General features: G+C 50.6%; 1 protein-coding gene across 1 annotated transcript in view; it reads left to right on the top strand.

Annotated features, from left to right (window-relative positions):
- Positions 1 to 15,532, top strand: part of ABCC8 (ATP binding cassette subfamily C member 8) — a 62,611-nt gene that overhangs the window by 29,417 nt on the left and 17,662 nt on the right. Inside the window, exons 11-19 of the mRNA XM_081152762.1 lie at positions 1,765 to 1,805; positions 2,991 to 3,136; positions 5,226 to 5,331; positions 5,465 to 5,581; positions 5,952 to 6,027; positions 6,752 to 6,857; positions 12,571 to 12,606; positions 14,251 to 14,286; positions 14,976 to 15,074. Of these exons, the coding sequence (XP_081008888.1) occupies positions 1,765 to 1,805; positions 2,991 to 3,136; positions 5,226 to 5,331; positions 5,465 to 5,581; positions 5,952 to 6,027; positions 6,752 to 6,857; positions 12,571 to 12,606; positions 14,251 to 14,286; positions 14,976 to 15,074 (763 nt within the window). The remainder of the gene's footprint in view (positions 1 to 1,764; positions 1,806 to 2,990; positions 3,137 to 5,225; positions 5,332 to 5,464; positions 5,582 to 5,951; positions 6,028 to 6,751; positions 6,858 to 12,570; positions 12,607 to 14,250; positions 14,287 to 14,975; positions 15,075 to 15,532) is intronic.

Raw genomic sequence — 15,532 nt, 5'->3', positions numbered from 1 at the left:
CTTGCTCCCTAACATGCAGGATTGAAGCACTGTCGTGTGCTCCTTTTCTTTTTCTTTCCTACATCAAATCAAAGTGAGTCAGCTTACTCCATGCCGGAGCTGGAGAGAAATCTATTCATGGTCACATTTTTTACCCCTCTGTCACCTTTAACACTATTCAGGCTTTATGTGGTTCAGGAAAATAGAGGCAAAGCCACAGGCGTTCACTCCATGACAACTGGGACGCCCAGCTCCCTGTCCTACCCACCCTCACTAGAGTTCAGGGGTGTCTGCTGAGCTCAGAGTGGTAGCAGAGCCTCCCAGGCCCCCCAGTCTCTGGCACTGGCATCTCTAGTTCCAGCCTTGTCCATCCCAGGGCCCAGCAGGGTGGTCTTCAGAGTGGCCTTTAAAATACAAGCAGCTGGTAATTCCATCTCCCATCCCCTGCCCCAAAGGGGACCCAGAGTTCCTTGCACAAAGGCCACCCTTGCAAGGGAGGGTGAGGGAAATAAAAAATTATGTTTTCATTCATTAATGCCTCCACACAACAGCCAGAGAGGGTAGAAATTAGTTATATCATATGAATTCTCTTTTGAGAGAATTGGCTTTGGAATACTCATTTTTAAATTTATTTAGCCCTGGCAGGTGTGGCTTAGTTGGTTGGGCGTCATCCTGTGCACGGAGAGGTTGCCAGTCTGATTCCCAGTCAGGGCACATGCCTGGGTTTCAGGCTCGATCCCCGGTAGGGGGTACAGGAGGAGGCCAATTGATGTTTCTCTCTCCCTTCCTCTCTCTCTCTAAAATAAAAAAATAAATAAAAAAAAGAATCTCTAGAAATCAGTAAAATCTTTTAAAAAAATAAAAATAAATTTATTTTTAGTTTGTCTCATTCCTTAAAAGAGTTCAAGCAGCTATAAGAATAAAGACAACAAAACAGAAAAAAATATAAGAAAAATCATGAGCAGGGCAAACATGCCACAGAACAAATGTCAATTACGGTGTGTTCTGTGACTGCAGACTCAACCTGAGAGTTGACCCACATTTAGTAAAACAGCCCCTTGTGTAGGATGCTGCCAGTTGGTTTCATTTCCAGTGGTTTGTTGCTGTGGCTGTGGTTTGGTTTTGCTTCCACAGTGCTGTAGCTAATGGCAGCTTGCTGAGGGCTTCTTGCTTGAAAAACATAATCAAGTGATTATGTAGTCAAGATAAATTCCCAGGAGAGGGATTACAGGATCAGAAGGTCTAAACTTCTGTGTGGCTCTAGCTACGGAGCAGCAAATTGCTTTCCAAGCAGAGTTGCACCGATTTACAGTCTAACTCTGAACCTATTCTTTAGCTGGGAATTGAGCCTCAGATTGCTTGAGGAGAGCAGGGGGCCAAGGGGTGATGCAAAGGTGCCTTGTAGCTTGAATCCCTCCTTTGGTAATTGCTGGGGTGGGCAAGACAGGAACTGAAGGAGGCCTCTGTCCTGAGAGAACTCGCTGGAATAACTGGCCTGCAGGGGAGAGGCAAGGCTACCTGTGTTTAGAGATATACAGTTGGTGATGGTCAAGGGCCCAGGCCTCATGGAAGTCCTTCTCCTCCCTCTCCCAGCCAGTGATGGCCGTGCTGTGTCCTGGTCCCAGACCTGGGTCCCTTCTACTGTACGAAAACCAATAGTGTTTATACTGCCCTTGCCAGAAACTCTGAGGGAGGGCCGTGGCATTGCTGTGGGCACCCGGAGACATGGAGCCCTCTTCAGTAAGGGCTGTCTCATCCCCCATTAAACTTGTGCTTCCTCCACAGTTTTCATGAACACGGCCATCCCCATCGCAGCTGTCCTCATCGTAAGTGGCTCCTTCCTCTATCTCTGGGTGCGGTGTGGGGGGCAAGATGTCTGGAGTGAGAGGCCACCCAGGGTTTGGCCTTTCTGCACTGGGCCTGTGGAAGGTGACTTGCCAGTGGGAACACAGGGCAATGGACTGAAAGCCTATATTGGGGCACCCTCTCCCCCACTCCAGGAAGACAGGGGCCTTGGGCCTCCAAGTGGGAGGACCTGAGGCTTAGTCTTTAAAGAAATTAAACTTTCTTTTAAAAATAGCCATCGAACATGTTTATTGTAGAAATGTTGGGAAATTCAGAATGGAAAGGGCAGAGAGAATTTAAATCACCCATAATCCTGCTGGCAGCATCTTTAATGTGTTTCTTTCCAGTCTCTTTTGAAGGCACATAATATGACCTTTTTACAAAAATAGGACTGTGCTGCACATGGGGTTTTGTAACGTGCCCTTTGAAATGTAAGAAAGAATACAGTACGAACAATCCTCCACGTCATTAAATATTATAGTGGAGGTTCTTCTAAAGCAATTTTGACCAAAGCCATATGCGAGCTCAGCAGTCAGGGCCAGCGGTGTGCCCACCCACAAAGGCCTGGGCCCCCACCAGTCCGCAGTCCCTTCCCCCAGGACTACCATCCCTGGCTTCTGTGATGGCTGCAGTTCTTTAAAAAGATGCATTTCTCCCCCCGGCCCGGGGCCAGTGTCCCTGATCTATGACGAGTTCACAGCCTGTCAAGCATGCTTGGGAATTCACTTTCAACCTGATTTATTGGGTCGGTTCTGGCCTGGCTCTTCAGGGAATTCTGGGTAACAGAGGCATCTGAGCCAGCCAGGTAGCCGGAGCGAGCACTGCGACCAGCTGGTTATAATTCTCCCGATTCCATTTTGCCAGCTGAGGACTGCTGTCTGAGAGGGGGCAGAGCTGACCCAGCCTGAGGCCTCCTCCCTGGTTACTCCTGGCAAGGAGGGCGCGGGATAGGGAGGGAGCAGCCCCAGCCCTCCAGCTTGAAGTCCTGAACTTGCTGGAGACCTTGCCAGGAGATGACTGTGAGGATGGTGGAGGTGTCTCTAACTGAAAGGTCCCCTTGAGGCCCCTGTTCCAGACCTCTCCTTTTCCTTCCCTTGGGCTGACTGCTTCGGGGCGGGGGGGGCAAGCTCTGAGTCCCCCTGTCTTACATGTGCCTCTGTCCACAGACTTTCGTGGGCCACGCCAGCTTCTTCAAAGAGGCTGACTTCTCGCCCTCTGTGGCCTTCGCCTCCCTCTCCCTCTTCCACATCCTGGTGACCCCGCTCTTCCTGCTGTCTAGTGTGGTCCGGTCTACAGTCAAAGCACTAGTCAGGTGAGAGGACGTTCCAGCAAGGGCACTGGAGAGGCAGCTCCTGTGGCAGCCCCAGCACTTGCTCCAGTGACTGACCGTTACAGCCAAAGCTGTTTGGTCCCAGGATATGCCTCCCCATTGATCTGGGTCTCACTGAGCTGGTTGTAATGGTCAGAGGGACATGGGCGCTGTGTGGCTCCCCTCCACGCCATCCCTGAAAAAGGGCTAGCCAACTTGCTTGCATACCTCCAAAGAGAAGAAATTCACCTCCAAGATACCTATAAAAAAAAAAAAATTCAACATTGAGCCAAAATTGGTATATCTTCATAAATTCTACCCGTTGGTCCTAGTTCCACCCTCCAGAGCCACCCAGAATGAGTACCATCCCTTCCCCACAGGACAGCCCCTTGGATTTCAGAAGGTATCCACTGAATCTTTCTCCTCCCCAGGCTGAGCATCCCCTGTTCTTCCAACGGGTCCCAGAGCCTTCCCTGCCCTGATCAGGGAAGCAACTTCCCCCACATGCCTGCATGTCCTGTCCCCAATTAGCCCACAGCTCTGGGAGGGCCCACTTCCAGGCTCTAGAGCCCAGTGGTGACAATGCCACTCTCCCAGAGGCATCACCCTCTTAGGAATGAAAGCCTGAAGGTAGAGGGCTGAGGCTTTGACTAAAGATAAATAGCTCCTGGAAAACAATGGCCCGTCACATCTCTGGGGAAAGCTGGCTATGTCCTTTTTAACCCATGGGACCAGGCAATAACAAATGTCCTTATACCCAAGCCCCTTCACCCTTGAGGAAAATGACGCCTCTGTCTCATGAGGCCCTGGCAGGTCCTAGGCAGCCGGCAGGGAGGAGTAGCTATTGGACTGAAGTACTGATTGAAGAGCAACTTACACAAGGAAGCTCTAGCAGGGGTTCGTTCGAGGATGGAAGGGGTATAACTCAGCAGAATTGTGGTCAAAGGCATATCTAACCAGGGTCTAACAGGTTGAGAAAAGATCAGCTCCCATTTCCAGGGCTGGCTGTGCTGACTCAGTTTTATTGACCAGGGCATTGTGACTTCTAATGATCACCCCTCCTCCCCCACACTCACCCCAGCCCTGTGATTCTGCGTAGAAGCCACAGGTTCAAGGATGCTGCACCTGTTGGAAATCCCTTGTGCTGATTCAGAAGCATTTCCATATGCAGACACTCCTGATCTCATTGTCATCAGGGTACCTGAGGCCTTTTCCAAGAAGGAGATGAGACTCTGGGTTGAAGGTGGGAACAGACATAAGGCCAGCTCCACCCTTCCCAGTCATGACTGTTGAGAGAGTGCTGGATGGAGGAGAGATGGGGGGCAGGAGGCAGAAGCTGGCAATCTACTCCTAGTCAGGAGAGGGGTGAGTCATGCACAGAGCAGAAACCAGGGGCCACAGTTTGTTTACAGCCTCAGACTGTTCTTGCCATGAAAGCTGGAGGGCTTGTCTGGCTCCAGGCCTATTGGACATTTTGCAAATGGGAGGAAAGAGGTATACAAACAATTCTCAAGCTTCCCCAGACAGCTTCCACGCCCCCAGAGGTGAAAGAGAATGAACCAAAACTTTTGGAGCCTCCTTTGGCTCCATAGGAAAACTCCTGGGGTGGGTGAGGTGCGGGGGGGGGAAGGCTTCTCCTTTATGCGTTGAGAGTAATACACCTCCCCAGCAGGATTAAGTTATATGCTTATAAGACATATAGTGTCCAGCATATAGTTTGTGCTCAATAAATATTAGCTACTATTAATAATCAATTCGAATCCTAATTAACCTTAACACTGACCATCCTTAATTCTAAAGATGGTTGGTCCAACACCAACCATCTTTTAGTCTAACCAACCTTAACATTGAACTATTCCTAAAACTACCCAAATCCACCCTAACCCACTCCAGAGGATTGGTCAACCCTAACAAATCCTGGTAACACCTATTTTCCCACGGATGCCCCTGCTTTATCCCTCTCCAGTGGGGGCTTTATGGGGGCTGACCTAAGGACCCAGAACCTTCTCAGAGCTGCCCTCTCAGGCTGCACCCTCTCCCCTCCCCTCTGCCCCTGGCAGGGGTGAGGGCTGTCTCTGTGCTTCCTCTGTAGTGTACAAAAGCTGAGTGAGTTCCTGTCCAGTGCAGAGATCCGAGAGGAGCAGTGTGCCCCCCGGGAGCCTGCGCCCCAGGGCCAGTCCAGCAAGCACCAGGCTGTGGTGAGTGCTTGGCCTCCCCTCGCCCCTCAGCCCTGCTGCATCTTGCCTCAGCCTTCCCTCACAGGAAGCGAGGGCTCCCTTCCTTGCACAGCTCCCAGCCCCATGGGCCTCACCTCTTCCTAACCATCCCTAGCCCCTCAAGGTCGTGAACCGAAAGCGTCCTGCCCGGGAGGACTGTCACAGCCTCACTGGCCCACTGCAGAGTCTGGCCCCCAGTGTAGATGGGAATGCTGATAATTGCTGTGTCCAGGTGAGTCTGAGGCCCTGCACCCCACGCCCGGCCCCCAGCACCATCACCAAGAGGGAGATCAGCACTTAAAGGCTGAGTCCTCTGCCCCAAGGTAACACCACCTGCCCATAGGGTCCGTAGGAGTACTAAGACCAGGGACAAGCCTTTCATCCCCACCGAGTGGGTGGACCCCTGGCTGCCATCTCCGGGAGGTGGCCTTGGGCAGGGGTGGGCATGAGAAAACCATTTCCCCACTCCCCTCTCCTGGAAATTATCCAGGGACTGGAATCAGGGTGTTTTGGCTTTTGTGGGGGAGGGGAGGCAGGCGACTTTGACACTTACTCGGCTGTCTTTCTGTTCTCTTCCGGGCGGTGGGGTGTTGCCAACGAAGATCATTGGAGGCTTCTTCACGTGGACCCCCGATGGAATTCCCACACTGTCCAACATCACCATCCGCATCCCCCGAGGTACGGCCCCACCCACCCCTCCATCATGGTCTGGGATGTCCCCCTTAGAGTCATGTCTGAAGTGCCCCTCACCACGTCCCACCGAATGACATGGAGAGAAAGAGAAAAATCAGCATTTATTGTCTCCTCTGTGTGCACTCATGGGGGGTGCTCCAGGGCTTGAACGCTAGAGAAGGGGCGGGCTTCTCCTCGAGGAGTCCATGTGCCAGATGGGAGCACAGCAGCAAGGGCAGGGCAAGGCAGGGGCCTTGATGCCAAACCCTCGGTGGCAGACAGTATGGGCACTTCGCAGAAAGATCAGACCCCAGTAGCCAGAGAAGGCTTTGTGGAAGAGGTGGGGCTTCTCAGGATAAGCAGAGTGGACATTCTGGAAGGGCAGCAGCTTGAGCAAAGCACGAAAGTGGGAAGGAGGTGGGGCCCAGGGTGGCCTTAGTGGGGCCATGAGGAGCTGGGCTCACGTTGTGGAACAGTGGAAGCAAGAAGCAAGAACTTTGGAAGGGGTGGGAGAAATCATCTGTGAGGATGGACCTGGGGACCCAAAAGGAGGGTGTAGGTGTCCAGAAGGGAAGGTGCCAAGGGGGAGAGGACTCCCGGGGGTTCTAGGTGGGGGGAAAGTAAACGGGGGCCCCGGGGTTGGGCGTGTCTCACTGTCTGTCTTTCTGAGTGGTGGCTGTTCAGACTCTCTCCTGGCCCTCGCCCCATCTGTTGCCCTCCTACCCTGCAGGCCAGCTGACCATGATCGTGGGGCAGGTGGGCTGCGGCAAGTCCTCACTTCTTCTAGCCACCCTGGGGGAGATGCAGAAGATCTCAGGGGTCGTCTTCTGGAACAGGTAATAAACACATCCTCTGGATTCAGTTAGTGGCAAGAGACCAGCAGTGGGCAGGTGGGCAGCCCTCCTTTCAACCATCCCACCCAGCCGAGGATGCATTCATTGTGCATTTGTTGAGCACCCACTGTGTGTTCAGGGAGTACTCAATAAGTGCTGTGAATTGTTATTCTCATCATCGTCATTACTGCTTACTAAACCCTTACTATGGGCCAGGTACTTTGCCACGTCCTCTGCACGCATTATTCCATTTAATCCTTATGACAACCAGCAAGGTGGGTGCTGGTAACAGTTCTCATTTTTAGATGAGGGGTAAACTGTTTGCCCTGATTCACCCCCTAATAAGTGGCAGAGCTGAAGTTTGAACTCATTCTGTTTCACTCCAAAGCCATGCTCACTCAGCGGCACTGCCTCCCAGTGTGGGGAACTGCAACGCAGACATTAGTTTCTGCAAAGCTGGAGCAGGCCATTCAGTGGGTGTTCTGAGAAGCCAAAAGTAACCCATACAAATATGGGTTTCTGGGGAAAAATCACTATCTTAATTAAAGAGCCAGAACCCCAGGTGGAGGCCATCACAGATCTATTATTTATACCCACCTATTTCCAAAAAGCACTTGAGAATAGTTGATAAAAGATACATATAAAATAGAAGCTTTTTTAAAAGTACAAAAAGAGGAACCAAGAAATGAAGAGGTTGGAAAAGGTGTTCAGAAACCTGGGCAGAAGTTGGCCACTGTAGTCAACACACAACCTGGCTTGGAGCTCCCCAGTAGCCAAGGGAAAGAGGAACCTGGTTGAGGAGTTTAGTGCCTGGTGACCAGGCAGCAAGGAGTTCCAGGAGGAACGAGGCTGGGAGTTGGGGGGTCAGGAGGTGCAGAACAGAGAATGCTCTGGGGAGATTGGTTTGTTTGTACAACTGTACATTTATTTCTTCAATGAACAAATGAGCAGTATGGCTGAGCAAGCTCTGGAGTCAGGATGCCTGGGTTCAAATCTGGGCTCTGTGCTTCAGGAAATTCTGGGACCTTTCTATGTCAGTTTTCCCTTATTACCCACGGGGCTGATGTGAGGCTTAACCTAGCATGTAGGAAGCACCGCCCTATAAATACTATTATAAATATTTTTTGATAACGACTTCTATACCAGTAACAAAATTCCCCGATTGCTCTTTAATTGTCTCCCAGGAGAGACTGTAATGAGCTCCCTGGGAACAGAGACCATAGCTTATTTGTCTCTGAAGCCACAGTGGCTTTGCTAAATGAATTTATTTGCTAAATGAGTGAACCAGAAATGACTTACGACCTTCAAGAGACTGTCATTTTAAGTGTATTACAAGTCTCTCCTTCCTGCATACCTTTGCTCAAGCTGTTCTTCTAACCCCCAGTTTTACCACCCAGCTTCTCCACCATTTGGAATGGGTGAGTCCTATCAGTGCATATCTCTCACTGTATTGGGATTATCTGCTGATGCATCTGTCTCCCCCATGACAGTGAGCTCCTTGAGGACAGGGCTGGAGGATTATTCCATCTTGGACCCCAGGTACCCGACATAGGATGTGTATTTGGTGAGCCCCTCTGTGCAGACTACAAAGGAGAAAACCTGGCCCCTGCCCTCAGAGAGCTCACCAGTCCTGGGTGGACAAAGGTGTGCAGACAGACCCTAGGGTGGGCACAGAGGGTCCACTGGGTGAGGTCTGGCATTCTGGGTTAGAGAATTACTGTGGCAGCCCTGAGCAGATATGGCAGGCCAGCCACTTGGGTCCAGCTTTCAGGGGGGACCGTGTAGCTCCCAAACATTCACTTTCTGCTTCAATGCACTGTCAACCTGGGAATTTGAAAGCTCTCTCCTTAATCTTTAAGAGGAAAACATTTTGACAAAAAGGCAATATTAGCAGATATACTTAAGTGAGATCTTTTCCCTGAAAATAAATAATAGGGTCATTAATATCTGCCATAGAATGATTTGAAACGCCCCCAGGGAGCCAGCAGGAAGCTGGGCCCCTGAGGAAAGCATGGGGTGGGGAAGAAAGTCCTACCTCCCTATGCAAACCAGCCTCACCGGATCTCCCTGCTGCCCCTCCCCCCTGACCCCACCACCTGCAGAGCTTCCACATGTCAACCACTCAGGAGGCCTGGGCCCTGCTTGCCCTGGGCCTGCCTCAGAACATTGTTGCTTTGTGGTGGTTGGGGTGAAGGCTGCCTCCCAAAGCCCCTGGTTCCTCAGGAATGAGAAATAAGCTCCTCTCAGGACTTATTTGCCCATCTAGTTCCTGGAGCCTTTGGGGAGTTGGGCCCAGGGGCTCAGGTGCGCCCCCGGTTTCCTGGAGGAGGCAGATGTTGTGGGATGGTGGGCAGACAGGAGAAAGGGCACTGTGTGGAGCCAAGCTTGGGAATCGGATGGTCTCTGGTTGTACACCTGACTCTGCTACGCAATAGCTGTGTGACCTTGGGCAAGTTACGTCACCTCTCTGAAGCTTAGGTTACTCATCTGGACACTGAGAAAACCCTTTCCTCTCTCAGAAATTGAGCATTAGGACCCAATGACATCATGTGGACAGGGCAGTCTGGGTGCAAAGGGCAACATTTCAGGGCAATGACAAGCCTGCCTGGGGCAGGATGAACAGAACGTGGAGACCTGTAAGTCTGCTTCCAACTTCACTTTCCACCTATTCCATTTTTACTTATTGCTGGGGTCTTAAATGAGTGTTGGGCCATTCAGTTCCTCCCCCACCTGCACCTTTGGGACCAAGAACTGAGCTGAAAAGATGATGACACACACACCCCCCAGATCTCCACCCCCATGTGGTTCCCTCCAACCAGCCATGAGCTATATGTGTCATATATTGTCCCAGTGTCATTGTGAGGTTTGTGCCATTACCCCCATTTTAGACATAAGGAAACGGAGGTTCCCTTACGTAAGGGACTGGCCTAGGATTTCACAACCAGTGAGTAGGGAAGTCCCTGGGATATAAGCTTCAGAGCCCACATCCTTTCCACCCCTCCTGGCTGCCTGGCCCAGCGCCCCCTCCCACTCCAGTGTCTCCATGCTCCCCCCTCCAAGGCTCAGCTCTGCTGTAACTCCTCCCAGCCTTTCCTCTTTTTCTCAGATTTCTTCTTCCTCCAAAGTCCTTTTAAAAATTACATTTTTCTGCGAGTCTAAAAGGATGTGCATTAAATTAGAAAAGATACACAAGTATAAAGAAGATAAAAGCCACTTAACACCCCATCACCAGAGGTTTCCAGTATTTTCTCTGCGTATTCCCATATGTGTCTGTGTGTACCTTCCCTCAATTTTTCTATAATATTTTCTTGCTCCTACTTTTCTTCTGGCCCTTACAACTTTCTGTGCCTTTCTGATTCACTCTACCAGACTGCGAGCCCCTGGAGGGCAGGTTCTGAGCCTTGAGGCAAGTTGATGCACTCAAGTGCCCAGCTCATGGCTGGCTGGAGGGAAGGACAGGGAGCTGTGCTTGGTGACCAAAGTGCAAGTGTGGACAAAATGAAATGTCCCCAACACTCAGTTAAGAGCCCAGCAACCGACGAGAGAAGGTGTGTGCCCCATGTACCATTCTTTATTTTTCAAGATAAAACATAGACACGCGTGTCTTGGGAGGCTTATTCTAGGGAGGCTGGAACTACTCTAGAAAGAGGAGAGGATGAACCTGGGTTCACTCCCAGCTTCACCCTCTTCCCAACTCTGCACCACTGGGCACATTATGCAAACTTTAAGCCTCAGTTTCCCCATCTGTAAAATGGGGATACTAACACGTCTCCATAGGGTTGTTGTGAGGATGAAGTGAGTACAAACAACTTCACAGGTGCCTGACATGAGGACACCTACATTGTGTGCTAGCCCCCTCCCTTCTTCCCGAATGATTAACATGGCAGTTAACAACCTCTATTTATTACAGATCTGTCGTGTGCTCAGCACTGTGGGAGTTGAAAAAGATGCTCTTCCTGCCTTAAAATCCCACTGGGATAAAAGACTCCCACCAGAGCTGATTAAAAGGAGAGATAGTCCATTATAAGGGCTAATTGAGCAGCCCAGAAATGATGCAAACTGAATTAGGGCCCAGAGAGCTCACTGTGTGCCTGGGTCCTCAGAGAGGCAGCAGATGCGCTTTCCTCCAGATAAGTAACAGCATTTGCAACTCTGGAAGCAGTCAAGGCAGGAAACTCCACAGATAAGCTTACCTGGGCTGTGGCGCAGAGTTGGAATTTGTAAGCTTGGGGATTTTTTTCCATCTCACTTTACCAGCTTGTCCATAAATTACAGCTATCTGATGGTTTAGGAAAACAAAGTTAGGTTGGATTGAGGAAATGAAATGAGACCAAAGAGATCGGAGACTAGTGATTTCATGTCCATCAGAGTCTCCATTCAGTTTTGTCCCTCAGCTGGAGATAAAAGAATTTCCTCATTTCCTCAGGCTTCTTCCCATCCCTGTTTTTGTCCATCCTGGTTTTCCTGACAAGAAGGCATTTATCAGAGCTATGTCATGGGTAATCACAGTGAAGTTATGTGGCAGGGTCTTTAAGAATATGAAGCTTTGGAGTCAAACAAATCTATTTTCTCTGCTACTTGCTGGCTGTGTATCTTTGGTCAAGTTACTTAGCCTCTCTGAGCCTCACTTCCTTTGTAAAGTGGGGACAGTCAAAATAAACCTCTTTCATGTGGTTATTTTGAGCTTTAAAATGGATACTATTACAGTGCTTATCACAGTGCTTATAAAATTTCAACAAATGTTAGCTGGTTTTTGTATTGTTACAGTAAGATCTATTTGAAAGCAGAGCAGATTGTTTTCTCTCCAATGTGCCTGTCAGAAGTACACATCTCATCAGCAGGAGGCTGCTTCTGCAAGGTTGAGCGGTGGCCTGAGGCAGAAGGAAAAGCACTGGCAAAATTGGTATCAAAATTCAGGTCACCTCACTCAGAGATTTTAAAAAAAAAGCCCGGCCGGGCGTGGCTCAGCAGTTAAACATCCACCTAGGATCCAGGAGATCATGGTTCAATTCCTGGTTGGGGCGCATGCCCGGGTTGCAGGCTTGATCCCCAGTAGGGGGCGTGTGGGAGGTGGCCCATCAATGACTCTCTCATCATTGATGTTTCTATCTCTCTCTCTCCCTCTCCCTTCCTCTGTCTGAGATCAATAAAGATATACTTTTTAAAAAACAAAACACATTTACTGTAATCCACAGTGTAAAATGCATTTGATATCACAGTCATGTATTCTTTGATAAATGAGAGAAACAATTTCACACAAAAATACACATCTTGACCATATGCAGTACACAATGATATTTGTTTGTTTTTAGTACAGTTGCAATCAACTTATTTCAGATCCACTTACTGGGTCCCATTCCACAGTTTGAAAACACTGCAGGAAATGATTATGACCTTGAGAAGGTCACTTTCCCTCACTGAACTTTAGTTTCCCCACTATAAAACGATCTAAGTGCCAACCAGCCTCACTGCCACTCTGGGTCATGCCAGGAGCAGTGGTGAAGCCCTTGCTATTTGGAGGGTGCCCATCCAGGTGCTTCAGGAGAGACTGAGATTGAGAGCAGCAGTTTCTGCCCCAAGGAAGCCACTTGGGAACACTGGGGATGAGTGGGGGTTGGGGACTGTGGGGATTGCTTCTCCACAAAGACCCAGTGTGATGGAGAAAAAAACAATGGAGTGAGAAGTAACTGTGCTGTTTCCCCCATTTGTGCCCCAGCAGCCTTCCTGACAGCGAGACGGGAGAAGACCCCAGGTACAGCCTTGGAACTAGGTTGGAAGTGGGTCCCGATAAAGGGAAGGGTCTGGGTGTGGGGCCATGGGGGAAGCATGATTATGGTGGTGGGGATACTGGGTGTGGATTCAGGGGTGTGAAACCTACATAATTTCAGAGGCATGAGGCCTTATAGTAAGGCACGCATTCTCAATGAGGGCAAAATCTGGTCCTGGGGGAGACAAAAAACTTAGACATTACAATCATTTGTGGCCCTCCAAAGGGCCATGATATATAGACAGATATACATTTTACCTGTGGTATTAAAATCTTGTGGTGGATAGATTTGTGGTTGCCATAGGGTGATGGGAAGGAAGGGAGTGTGGGGTTTATTTGGGGGGTAATGAAACTGTTGTGGAATTAGATTGGGGTGATGGTTGCACATCCTTGTGAATATATAAAACAAAAACACTGAACTGGATAAGAAATGTGTCATAGAAAGGACAATAGAAAAAAAATTATCTAAAATGGCCCTAGGGGGTGACCATGAAAAAAAAGGTTGAGAAACGCAGCTGTAAGGAGAGGAGGCGGGCATCCCCCAGGCCAGACCAAAAAATTTGATCTTGTTGGTTTATGTTCAATGAGCTTTATATTCTTGTCTAAAAAATCAAAGTGAAATAGATTAATGAGGCTCTGAGACTTTCAAAACCCTCCCTTACCTCACCTCTCCCAAGAACATTCAAACACACTGGAAGTGGTGAGAAGTTAGGACTGGAAAGGTTGACTCAACTTTGTCAGTTTAAGCTCTGGCCTTCGATCTCTAACACCAGAGAGGTTTCATGTCCCCGCCTTTCTCTGCCCTTTCTTCCACCTTGTCCCCAAGTGCCAGAGTGTGATGATAGGCCCAGCCTCTCTAGCCACAGTAACCATAGTTCTTGAGCCAAAAATCGTGCCTTATGGTATGTGACAAGTATGCTTGTGTGGCTGAGAATAACAGGACAGAATAGTTGGTACTGGAGCAGATCAGGTCAGTGCAGGGCACGTGGGTACCGCAGCTGACCAGGTCTCTCCAGGCAGATCCCGGATTCCTCGTTTGTCTTCTGAGAGGGCCACATGGGGCTGCAAATTACACCTGACGCCATTCTCAGCTCTCTGGGTGCCACCCAATTTCTATTAGCTGGAGATTCCCACCCACAGACTGTAGGCAATGATGTCAGGCTGCCCAGCCATGCCTGGCTCCGGCCAGACAGCACTCCCTGTCCCAGCTGCTAGTGCAGCTGTGTCAGCCTGAGACCCCGGCCAGTGCACTTGAGCCCTGATGCAGAGGCTGAGTCTGGAGGAGCCACATGTTGGTCCTCTTACTCCTCCGATGCCGATGGCCGCCCTCATGAGCCTACACCAATGGTGCCTTCCTGCCATTCTCCCTCTTACCTGAACTGGGTCCCTGGGGCCCTCCTGACACACCTCACATGGATTCTGGACACTACTGGGATTCGGGCAGTGGTGGCTCCCCCTGGATGGCCACACGCCACTCCAGCACCCCTCCATGCAGCATTTGTGGCTGCAGGCTTGGTCACAGGGATGATAAAGACACTCGTGCTGGGTTTGAGAGAGCTAAAAATGGCTGTGGAGAGCTCAGTCCACTCATGTGAACCCTGAAGGTGCGTCTTTTTCCCCCTGCTGCAGCCCAGAGAAGGAGTCGGCAGCAGAGGCAGACGTCAGGTACTGTGTCCTGGGAGCACCTGCCCTCTGGGGCAGGCTTCCTCAAGGGGTCTCAGGCCAAGAGAGCCAGCGAGCTGTGGAGGGCAGCCCCCAGGCCCCACGCAGCTGCCGAGAGGAGGCCGTGGAGTTCTGTGCCCCCAAGGGGTAGTTTGGAAGCCGCTATGCATCAGATGGCTCCTTCCCACCAGGTCATTTTTGTCTGGAGCTCATCTTTTCCTTTCCTTTTTTAACTTGGGGAGGTCTCCAAAAATTGCATCACACTAAATGTTGCTTCCTTGGCTCCGCTTTTTTTAAAAGCTCCATGTGGAGAGTTACCTACTAACGTCAAAGCTGAATGGTTTGAGAGCTACTCAAAGAAGGAGGAAACCAGGGGTGCAGTGTTTACTTGGTTTCCTCCTGGGCTCTGGGTAGAGACTCAGGAAGGAGTACAGACTATTGGGGTAGGGCACATGGGGTGCAGGGCAGGGAAGGGTCGAGGTCCCCCCGTCTGCTAAGACCTGACATCCAAGCCTGCCTCAGGCCCTGGGGAAGGAGAGGCCACCAGGGACCAAAAGGGCAGATTTCTGTCAACTGTACCTCCCCACCCTAGCGCTGCCCCGTCCCCTTGCTCTAGTCTAGCCATAATCTTGACCACTGCCTCTGAGAATGAGCCTGAAAATGCCTCCCTACTCCCACCCTGCTTTTCCCAGGAAGAGAGGCCCCGTGGCCTATGCTTCTCAGAAACCGTGGCTGCTGAATGCCACCGTGGAGGAGAACATCACCTTTGAGAGTCCCTTCAACAAACAACGGTAAAAGCCTCTTGGAGGGAGGTGGGCTGGGGGAGGGGAGAAATTGATCATGGGCAGCATTAGTCCCCGTGCCCCAGTCCCCGTGCCCCAGCCCTCTGCCCTGCTCCTCCATCAGTCTCCCACACCCAGCCGTCCACTCTCCAGCCTGTTTATCTGGATTCCAGCCTGTTCCATATGGTCCATTTGGAAACAATCCAGATGTGCCTGGGCATCAGGCAGCCCAACTCCTGTGTGGGAGGGTGGGAGGTGAGGGAGGTGCAGGAGCCCTGCTGCCCTCTCCTGTGGCTGGTGGGAAGGACGACCAAGCTCCCCAGGATTCTTCGTGCTCATGATTCCCTATCCCCAGCTCCTCAGCCTGTGCACTATTTTCCCTCCAGTGAATAATAACCACTAACATTGATTGAGCCCTTACCAGGTGTGGTGCCAAACTCCCTGTACATGTGACTTCCTCTAATGCT

The sequence above is a fragment of the Miniopterus schreibersii genome, assembly GCF_964146895.1.
Source record: "Miniopterus schreibersii genome assembly, chromosome: 12".
NCBI lineage: Eukaryota > Metazoa > Chordata > Mammalia > Chiroptera > Miniopteridae > Miniopterus > Miniopterus schreibersii.
The sequence above is the reverse complement of the archived record's forward strand: the minus strand, read 5'-3'. Positions and strand labels throughout refer to the sequence as shown.